The sequence below is a fragment of the Rhea pennata genome, chromosome 25 (assembly GCF_028389875.1).
Source record: "Rhea pennata isolate bPtePen1 chromosome 25, bPtePen1.pri, whole genome shotgun sequence".
Taxonomy (NCBI): Eukaryota; Metazoa; Chordata; class Aves; order Rheiformes; family Rheidae; genus Rhea; species Rhea pennata.
In genome coordinates this window covers 7909675-7920412 of record NC_084687.1, presented here as the reverse complement: position 1 = coordinate 7920412, position 10738 = coordinate 7909675, and the positions used below count along the sequence as shown (strand labels likewise).

Sequence of the window (10738 nt, the reverse complement as noted above, 5' to 3'; positions counted from 1 at the left end):
CGGCGCGCGCAGGCGGCCGGCGCCCCCCGCGCAGCCGCTTCCCGCCCAATTTGGCGGGCGGGGCGGCGCAGGCGCAGGCGCAGGCGGTGCCGCGCGGGGGGAGGCGGGGCGGAGGCGGCGGCGCATGCGCGCTGCGGCAGCGCCGGGCCGCGGCGGGGGGTGTCGGGGCGGGGCGAGGCTGCCACGCGCCCCGCCGCGCCGCGAGCCCGCTCGCGTCCCCTCAGGGCGCGGCGCGGCCCGTCGCAGCCCCCCGCGGCGCGGCGCGGCCATGCCGTACCTGGGCGGCGAGGAGGCGCTGCGGGACCTCCGGCGGGCCCTGGCCAACCCGCACGTGCAGGCGGACCGGCTGCGGTACCGCGGCGTGGTGCTGCGCGTCATCCGGTACGGCGGGGAGGGCGGGCCAGGGGCCGGCGCGGCGGGCAGTGTCGCGCCGAGACATGGCCCGCAGTGTGGTGTCGTGACAGGCGTTCCCTGTCGTGTCGTGATGTGGCCAACTGAGCCGTGCCGGGACTTGTGGGCCCTGTCGTGTCATGACAGGGCCGGCTGAGCCGTGCCGGGACTTGTGGGCCCTGCGTGCCGGGACCTGTGGGCCCTGTTGTGCCGCGACGTGGCCGGCTGAGCCGTGCCGGGACCTGTGGGCCCTGTCGTGTCGCGACATGGCCAGCTGAGCCGTGCCGGGACCTGTGGGCCCTGTCGTGTCGCGACGTGGCCAGCTGAGCCGTGCCGGGACCTGTGGGCCCTGTCGTGCCGCGACGTGGCCGGCTGAGCCGTGCCGGGACTTGTGGGCCCTGTCGTGTCGCGACGTGGCCAGCTGAGCCGTGCCGGGACCTGCGGGCCCTGTCGTGCCGCGACGTGGCCAGCTGAGCCGTGCCGGGACCTGCGGGCCCTGTTGTGCCGCGACGTGGCCAGCTGAGCTGTGCCGGGACCTGTGGGCCCTGTTGTGCCGCGACGTGGCCAGCTGAGCCGTGCCGGGACCTGCGGGCCCTGTCGTGCCGGGACCTGTGGGCCCTGTCGTGCCGTGATGTGGCAGGCCGTGCAGTGTCGTGCTGTGCCAAGCGCTGTCTCCCCTGCAGGCACATGACACAGGGCGCGGATGTGTCAGGGCTCTTCACGGAGATGGTGAAGGCCAGCGCAGTGGCCGACGTGGTGCAGAAGAAGCTGGTGTACCTGTACATGTGCACCTACGCGCCGCGGCAGCCCCACCTCGCCCTGCTCGCCATCAACACTCTCTGCAAGGACTGCTCCGACCCTAACCCCATGGTCCGGGGGCTTGCCCTCCGCAGCATGTGCAGCCTCAGGTGGGGTCCAGCCGGCAGGTGCTGCGGGGAGCCTGCCTGGGCCCTCCTGCGAGGAGTTCACTGGGCACGGGGGAGCCACTGGGCACCAGGGAGCTAGGGAGAGCTGCTGCCTCCTACACCTTGTGCAAAGGTGTCACTGTGTCTCTGCAGAGGGGGGTGGTAGTCACCTGTAGGGGCCTTTCCCTGTAGAAAGATTTAGATAAGCTTTGGGTGGAGGGGTTGGTGCCTCAGAATGCCTGAGGGATTCAGGATGATGCACATGTGCTTGTTTGTAGGATGCCTGGTATACAGGAATACATCCAGCAGCCTATCCTAAATGGCTTGCGAGACAAAGCCTCCTATGTGAGGAGAGTAGCTGTTCTTGGCTGTGCAAAGATGCAAAAACTCCAAGGGGACTCTGAAGTGGGTAAGTTGGTTTTGCACTAGAATGGTCAGGCTTGTGTTTTGTCACAGAGTGCACACTGGGAAGAAGATGATAACACTTGAGAGTTAGGTATTTATTGCTCATGAAAACATGTTAAGCTTCGTAGTCTGTCCTGGGCCCACTGAGCTGTCTCTCGGGTGCTGTGGGTGCAAAACAGAGAGGGAAAGAGAGAAAGAGAAGTAAACCGCTGATGTATGTCAAATCATTAGTAAAATATTAGGCACTGCGAGTTTCCACGTTTTTGTCCCTTTCATACGTGCTTTTGTGCTGCCCCCTGGAATACCTGGCTCTTTCCTCTAGCATCCGATTAACTGGGTACCATTCTAGCATCAATATATTTTTAGTGAAAAGTTGTGTGAAAGGCAGATTTTATTATAAAGCTGGCAGGTTTCTTGACCAGTTGTCACTATTCAAGCTTTATCTCTTGGCTTTATCTTCTAGTTGCAGTGTGTGCTATATGGATAATGATTAAATTGCAGCATGTCAACAGGTGTTGATATAGGGGCCTTTGCTTCTTTGCAGATGGTGCGCTGGTGAATGAGTTATATAGTTTGCTTCGTGACCAGGATCCTATTGTAGTAGTGAATTGTCTGAGGGCTTTAGAAGAAATTTTGAAGAAGGAGGGAGGAGTGGTCATCAACAAACCCATCGCCCATCATCTCCTCAACAGGTTTCTTTTCTTCAAGATTAGTTTGGTGATGGAAGCTTAATACTAATTCTTGTATTCCATATACTAGCAGAGCAGCTGTTTTTGGGCTGCTGTCATAGCCTGAAGAGAAGAGTCAGGCACCCAAGATGGAGATGCCCATCTTAAAAGAAGCTAAACTACTTTTATGCTAAGATCTTAAGAAAAATCTGAGATACCCTGCTTTTCTAAGGAGACTGGCTCAGCTGCTGGTTTGTTTGGAATTATGAGTTATAGTAATGTGATTATCTATTTTTCCCCAACAGTGCATGTGGTATGTTTATGGAATAACTATGTTCTAGTATGTCTTTTCCAGTCAATTGTAAGATTTATAACCTATTCATTGCTTGAAGAAATTAACTTTTCTGTAGAAAAGACTACATGATATGGCAAAAGAGGCAACATTATTTTCTGTTGCTCTACCCAGGGATCATGTCAAGGTTTCTCTCTGGCTTACAGCACAGAGGGAGGTGCATATGACTGATACAGAGTTATGCCTATATATGTAAATTGGTCAATTCTCTTCAGATAAATTTCTGATATCTACATCTGAAACATAGTGTTGGATTGGAACTGAGATGATAACAATCTCAAAGACTACTCTGCACAACACAGATCTTCACGCACTTCTTGACTCCTGAAAACTGTGTTTATTTTCTTGGCAGAATGGCTGACCTAGATCAATGGGGACAGAGTGAGGTGCTTGCCTTCCTTCTGCGTTACAGACCCCGCAGTGAGGAGGAACTTTTTGATATACTCAATTTACTAGATGGATATCTCAAAAACAGCAGCTCCAGTGTTGTGATGGCAGCCACCAAGCTCTTCCTAGTGCTGGCCAAGGAGTACCCACATGTGCAGGCAGATGTGTTGGTGAGAGTGAAAGGACCGCTGCTGTCTGCCTGCACTTCTGAGAGCAGGGAACTGTGCTTCACGGCTCTGTGTCATGTGCGTCAAATCCTTGGTAGCCTTCCTGGCTATTTTAGCAGCCATTACAAGAAGTTCTTCTGTTCATACTCAGAGCCCCACTATATCAAATGCCAGAAGATGGAGGTATTGTGTGAGCTGGTGAATGATGAAAATGTGCAACAAGTGCTAGAGGAGCTAAAAGGCTATTGCACTGATGTATCAGTAGAGCTTGCCCAGGGGGCAATCTTTGCCATAGGTAAGAATTTTGCTTTCCTTCAAAATCAGCTGCAACCTCCAATATTTAAGGTGTCCCTTCTCCTTTTGAAGTAAATCTGGGACGATGCTAAATAACTGGTCTTTGATGAAGCTCTGTAGCCCCTTGTAGACAGGCCTGCCAGGAATGTTTTGTATGTATTTGTAATCCAGGATTGTGCTGATTCTTTCAGAAGTGCTGGTATTGAACTGTCTCAGTTTACACGTAATGTCTTTGAATCTCTTTTAAACAACTGTGCTCTGATGAGATACATTAAAGGAATAAACCCATGGGGAGACTGAAACAGATCATTTCTACCATGTTGCTAATGGATCTTATAGTGTTGATCCTTAATGAGACTCTGTATTCAGTGAACAAACTGGTTTAATATCTGCTTGTTCTTTGAGTTGTAATGGGGGCAGAGTTAAGGCTATTTGGGACATTCTAATTTTTTATTTATAAGCTTTAAAATAGATGGGTTTTGTTAGTATTCGTAAGGAGAAAGAATTTTACTTTTCCTGGCTTTCTCCTATGTGTTTTGTTTAAGAAAAGTTCAGACTTTCTGCAGTGTATGACTGCAGAAAGGAAGGAACATGTCCTTTGTGTGGGGAGCTAGGTAATTTGACTGCATTTTCAGGGTAGAATGACTGTTTCTTTAAAATGAGTTTGTGATGAACAGTTGGGATCATGATTTTAATTTCACTCTGATAAAAGGTCACCTTTCATGTCCTTTGGTGTCTCTGCAGGCAATATTGCTAGGACATACACAGAACAGTGTGTGGGGATTCTGACCGAGCTTTTGGGGCTTCAGCAGGAGCATATAACTTCAGGTAATCATCCATAGGTTGCTTGCCTGGTTTGTGCTTTCAGCAAATTGCCTTGTTGGGGTTTGTGATCCCAGAACTTGAGTCTCTAAAAGGCAATCGGCTTTTAACTTAACTGGCATTTTCAGGTGAAATTTCTCTAGTGGAATGGCGGTATATAGTCTGACTGGCACCATAATTTTTCCTTCCTTAGGAGCCTTCTTTGTATTTAAGGGGGCAATTGTCGTGGCTGCATTCATGGTCTGATGCAGAAGCTCCTTTCTGGCTACTATCTGTTGAGTCAGAAAGGGAGGAACTAAGCAGAGACATTCTTGTGACGGTTTATAAGGGTCAGGGTGATTAATAGTTCTGATTTTGAGTTCTCTCTGGCTGGGATTCTTAGCCTACATCCTTTAAATTTTTGTGATTTATCTTCCTCATATAAGAGTTTGATTCAGCTCTACCCAGATGTCTCTCTTTTTCTTCTGCTGCCCTCAGGTCTGAACTGTTAACCAACTTGATCATGTGAATATCTTGATTGATATGAATGCTCTTGCTCTGAGCTTTCGAAGTCACATACTTGCAACCCAACAGTTGAATTAAGTCTTAATAGCTACTGGTGTTTCTGTAAGCAGGCAGCAGAGTCTTTAAAAATTTGACCTAAAGTTGATGAGACTCATTTTGAATTGTTTTAATTTGTCATTTTAATGTTGAGTGTCTGAGACATCATGAGTCAGTATCCTTTTAAAGGCAGGGGACTGTCTAGAAGAGAGGTTACTTCCCAGCAGCCAGAAGAACAATCAGAAGTTTCAATGCTGTATTTTAGACTTTGTGCAGCTTTGCTCTGACAAACTTGTTGTCACAGGGCTTTGAAGGAGAATGTCTCAAATCATAATCATTAGCAATGCAGTGACTCTAGCTAAGAGTTTGCAGAGTCGTCTTTTTTTTTTTCCTCTTCTCTTTTATTTTTCTAGTGTTTTTAGAGTTCTTGGGGAATGCTGAGCATTCTGTTTCTTTGCAGCGGTAGTGCAGACTTTTCGGGACCTGGTTTGGCTATGTCCCCAGTGCACAGATGCAGTGTGTCAGGCATTGCCTAGCTGTGAGGAGACCATCCAGGACAGCGAGGTAAGGTAGCTTTATGCCCTTAAGGTAATAGCTATGAGGATGGATGGAATCTGACTGGCTTTCCTTTGGCTCATGATTGGCATGAGGAAGGAATCCTCAGAGGACTTGTTCCTGGTGTCAGTTTATTTCATGTTAACACTTTCTTTCTGATAAACAGCTGATTAACTGTTTGTTCTTTGGTTCTTTCAGGGCAAGCAAGCATTAATCTGGCTCTTAGGGGCACATGGTGAGAAAGTACAAAATGCTCCATATATTTTAGAGGACTTTGTGGAGAATGTGAAATCAGAGATGTTTCCAGCAGTGAAGATGGAGCTTCTGACAGCATTAGTGCGACTTTTCCTGTCTCGTCCTGCTGAATGTCAGGACATGCTAGGGCGACTACTCTATTATTGCATAGGTGGGTTCACTGTGTTGAGCATTCTGTTTCTCTGCAGTGACAGTACAGGCTTTGTGGGACCTGATTTGGCTATGTGCCCTGTGCATTGATGCCGTGTGTTGGGCACTGCCTATGTCTGAGAGGAGACCATCCTGAACAGCAAGGTAAGGTGGCTTTATGCCTTAGGCTGCAACTTGGTCCCCAGCTGTCTGGTTCGTGAGTGTAACAGGCTTAAATTGTATCCCTGATAATCTTATCTGTTTTTAATAATTAAAGATTACTAAGGGAAAATCTAGATGATGGAATTCTGCAAAAATTATGTCCCTCTAATTTCCAGAGGAGGAGACAGATATGGCAGTACGTGACCGTGGATTGTTCTACTATCGACTCTTACAATCTGGTGTGGAGGAAGTGAAACGGATCCTGTGTAGCCCCAAGTCTGACCCCTCTCTGGGGCTCCTGGAAGACCCAGCTGAACAACCTGTGAATATGTGGGCTTCAGAGTTCAATACCCTTGCATCTGTTTATAGCAGAGCATGCTGGGCACTTGTGGCTGCTCACCAGCCAGTGGAATCCTGTTATGCTTGTTCTCCTTGTACTGACCCCAAGGACAGTAGGACAGGTAAGCAGCCTTGTCCTCATCTGGGACCTGTTCTTCCCTTCTTAGTAGACATTCTCACATTGCTTTCCTTGGAAAAAGGTCACAGTGCTTTGAGAATGTTGTTCTAGTGTTCTGTCTTGAGTAATGCCTGGCTGATCACCATCTCATTAGGGAAGTTGTGCTAAAGGTGATTCTAGACTTTTCATTTGATGACCCCATCAGATGTTCTTTGTGAAATTGGGAGCAGCATCAGATATGCTGTATCTCATGTTTCTGATTTAATTTCAGAGTCACTGATTTCTGAAGGAAATAAAGAAGTCCTCCAGGTTCACCCTGATTCCGGCAGCCTGACCTTAATTCCTGATGTGTATCTGACTGCAGAACAGTTTGAGAAGACCTGGCTGAATCTGGACATTAGCTGCCAGCACTCTCTGCCCTGGCATGGAACGGCTCATTTGGATACCATACAGTCTGCTCTGCATGTTGTCCACATCCAGACTATTGCTATGAGCAGAGCTGGTGTCCAGCCATGGAAAGCTTATCTCAGTGCTCAGGATGACACTGGTTGCATCTTCCTAACAGAGCTATTGCTTGAGACAGAGGATTCAGAGATGCAGGTTTCTGTGAAACAGAGTGAGACAAAACCTGAGGCACTAAAAACCTTCATTTCTGTTTTAGGGACTGTAATGGGGACAGTTGTTGGGTTGAGATACTGATGGATCTCTGCTCCCAGTAGGATGCTTACTCAGTCCACAGGAAAAGTTTCTTTCTGTGGCTTCATTTGCTATAAATTGTTGCTGATTTTGTACTTTTAAACTGTAAGAGCCTTAGCAGCCTTTCCCCCTTAGCCAGTGGGGCCAGAGTTATACCTAGAAACCACTTATGTGAGGGTAGCTAGAGTTGGTAGATACTGCATTACTGCAACTGGTGAGTGAGGCACTGGGCTGGTGAAAGGAGAAGATAATGCATTTGTTAGCCGGCTACTTCTAGCATGACTCATAAAAGTGGTGGCATCTCCAGAGCTTGTCACAAGGCACTAATGTGAACTGTGAGCCTAACTGATGGAACCAGAAATGAACAAAAATCAGAGCACTGTTTTGGAGAGATTTTCTTATAAGATTTTTTCGAAACATCAAAAACAGTTTTGGACTGTGCTTCTTACCTCATACTAAGAGGCACAGTGCAGTGAAAAAATAATTATTTAGTTCTTGGCTTCCATTTCATGTGATTTAGTTTTCTATCTGATAGATTTAAGTGAAATGAGCTCTGCTTTGCCAGAATATGAGTGGATAGGGTTCATTCAGCTTGCTAGAACCAGTGTGTTTCAAGAGGAAGAAATGTTTTTTCCAGTTGAAGTGTATTACTGCAAGGATGAATCACCCTCTCACCTCAGCCCTTCTGTGGCAAAGGCTACTGTAGGAAAAGGCAGGAATGAGCCAGTTCTATTTACTGTTATTTTTGTGTGAGTTAATATGGCTTGAGTTTTGTAACCTGTGCCCCTTTGACCACATCAGTGTGGTATGAGTCCTCAGCAGTATTTGCGGCAGCAATTGAAGAATTGCTGTTTGGATAATTAATTTGTATGGGATACTAACTTTTTGCTTAAACCAAATTTTACCAGTTATTACTTTGTGACTAGAATGGATATGTAAAGATTTCTTGTCTGTGCAGTACTGTCCTTCTGTCCTTATGATACATTACGTGAGATTGGTCCATTACTATGTGACTTAATTTTTCCAGCTGTTCTTGCTGTCACTTGCAGGATTGTTTGTATCTCACTGTTATTTTGTCCTGTATTTGTTATTTGTTCTCATTAGTTCCATATTGGGCAGCTGTCAGTTCTGAGTACTGATCAGTCTTGTATGGACTGTATTTGAGAGCCTTGTATGGACTTGCTAGACTGTATTTTCATTTCTCTATTTCTCATTTTTATTTCTATTTGTTTTTCTTTTCTGGATTTTTCCTTGTTTGCTTTTGCCTAAATCTGTTCTCCACAGTTTCTTGATGGATGAGGTTTTTTCTATATTCTTTATGTATATATTTCATATAATTTAAGCAAAGCAAAATAAATTGTTCTTCTCTACCTATGGGCCTCACTTCCTCTTTCCCAGAATCCTATCTCATTTTCTTTCATTTATTTTATGTTTGGCAAGCTCCTGGGGATGTGCTTTGTGAGTAAAGTATTATTCTAGCTGGACCTTATTAATTAGCTACTGTAATTGTGCCAAGAACGTTATGACTTGTGTTCACTTGTTTCTTTTATTCAAATAAAAGAATAATTGGAAAATGCTATCTAGGAAGGAGGTACAGGACATTTTTCACCTGTGGATTACACAGTCTATTCAGTTGCCTGGGTTCCTCATGTAGGGAGGAATTAAAAATTGTACACTTGTGGCCCTTGGGACTTGTATCACAAGGACAGCACTCCATCTACTCCATTGAAATTTACAGAATATTGGACTTTGTAATGTTATGAAAACTTAATTTTTACAGCCATGAAAACCCTCTCTGATGGTGAAACCATTGTTCTTGTTACTTCAGTAGCTTTTGATCAGAGCCTAGAGAGAACATTGCTGCTAATCCACTCTGCAGGTAAGACCATTAACTGTTTACCCAATGGCAAAATGCTAAAGAGTGCTCCCTGGTTTAAGATTAAAGTACATCAGTTACTGTAACTTTTGTTATAATACAGTGTAAGGAGCTGGCTTCGTTAACCTCATTCTGTAAAATTTCTTATATTTTTTGCATGTTTAAATGACTCTATTGCATCTTTAAACTACTATATGCTTTCTGGGCACTTCACCGGAATACTACAGTTTCAGATTTTATTTCTGTTTTTCCTTATAAAAATGTGAATCAATTGCAGCTGCTTTGTGGAGGATTTGTTCATTAACTCTTGACTCTGATTTCTGCCAGGATGGAATTATATGATCTCTATCGTGGATTCTGAGGATTGCAGTCCAGTTCCTTCCTTTGTTTTGCACAGGATTGCTCTTTCTACTTCCCCTGAAGTATAGTTTTGAAGGACAATTGTGCAATAATTTATTTTAGTCTCATATGTTAAATTACAATGACAGGCATGCTAACTACAGGTGAATTCAAATGTATTTTGCTGTTGCAGGGCTCCTATGAACAGCTTCTAGTGCCCTTAGGCTAATGTTGGATTCCTGTGCTTATCTCCATAAGGTATACTGGAACATTTGCAATATTCAGTTTTCAGCAATAGAGTACTTGTTACTTGCCAGCAGTTCTTCATTTACTCAGTTCTAGCTAGACTGATTCTAACCCTTGTCTGGGATGGGACTCTCATTTTTTAGCCTTCTATCCAGGATACATTTCTTGGTGAATGATCATGCCAGCAGTATTTGACTTCTTCTAAACCTTTATTTCAGTTGAGCTGTACAGCTTATTATGAAACTAAACCACACCCATCGCTCAATGATGACAGTAAGGGTGTGTGTATATCAACGTTGTGCTGTCCTGGGGAGGAGTCTTGCTGATATATTCTTCCCAGAAAGAAGAACCTCTGCAGATCAAGTAGGAAAAGGAAACTAAAACTCTGAGGTGTAGCTTACCTGGGAAGAAAAGCAGCTGCAGGGGTATTCCTGACTCCCTTTCCACATCAGCTAGTTTGAGAGACATACCGCAATGAGGACTTTTGAGGAACAGACAGAATCCATTGTAAAAGCTTTATTCTCTGATCTCTTAAATGAAGAGGAAAGTGTTTACCGATATCTGGAGAAAGATTCAGGAGGTGAGGCTTGTAGTTTGGTAGGAAATGAGAAAATTTTTTGTGTTTGCTGAAGATTAATAGAGAAGTGTTCCGACTGAAAATTTAAAGGAAGGAGAGTTCTAACTTGGGGTTGTTGTGTTCCTTAAAATGCAGACTTGTGATGACTTACGAGTTATCTCTGTTTTAGGGGAAAATAGAGCAACTTGAATTTGTTTAAATCGTGGAAAGATCACAGCTGCAGTCTGCTTTGGTGGGAGGAGGGTCAAGGAAATGGGCAGGGTATGGAGGATAGAATATTGTGTTCTCCACGTCTGGTGACTGTGAGTGCATCTTTTGTTAGCCAACAAAGCGTTAGCCTTGGGAATGTACTGCCTGATACTGTACCTCGCATATGTCTACATGTACTGAGTAAGGTGTTATGAACCAAAGTCCAAACTAATACCTTCATATTTATTGGATAAAAACAGCTGCTTTAAAATGGAAGGCAGACTATAGTCTCTGCTTCACAAAATTCCCAGTATAATTTGGACTATT

At 45.4% G+C, this 10738-nt stretch overlaps 1 protein-coding gene across 2 annotated transcripts; it reads left to right on the top strand.

Annotated features, from left to right (window-relative positions):
- Positions 1 to 253: 253 nt before the first annotated feature.
- Positions 254 to 8761, top strand: AP4B1 (adaptor related protein complex 4 subunit beta 1). Of its 2 annotated transcripts, XM_062594837.1 has the most exons (10): positions 254 to 381; positions 1074 to 1298; positions 1574 to 1704; positions 2245 to 2392; positions 3073 to 3569; positions 4313 to 4396; positions 5391 to 5494; positions 5684 to 5891; positions 6208 to 6492; positions 6760 to 8761. In XM_062594837.1, exons 1-10 carry the CDS (start codon positions 269 to 271, stop codon positions 7185 to 7187), a joined length of 2223 nt encoding a protein of 740 aa, XP_062450821.1. In that variant the 5' UTR covers positions 254 to 268; the 3' UTR covers positions 7188 to 8761. The 2 variants fall into 2 exon arrangements, with proteins under 2 accessions (XP_062450821.1, XP_062450822.1); XM_062594838.1 differs by lacking the exon at positions 1074 to 1298.
- The last annotated feature ends 1977 nt before the right edge of the window (positions 8762 to 10738 follow it).

Bases quoted from the DNA above. Each gene is read 5' to 3' on its own strand.
- AP4B1 (XM_062594837.1), top strand. From the start codon at position 269: ATGCCGTACCTGGGCGGCGAGGAGGCGCTGCGGGACCTCCGGCGGGCC. The intron at 1,299-1,573 runs GTGGGGTCCAGC...GCTTGTTTGTAG, and splicing joins CGCAGCATGTGCAGCCTCAG to GATGCCTGGTATACAGGAAT. The intron at 3,570-4,312 runs GTAAGAATTTTG...GTGTCTCTGCAG, and splicing joins GGGGGCAATCTTTGCCATAG to GCAATATTGCTAGGACATAC.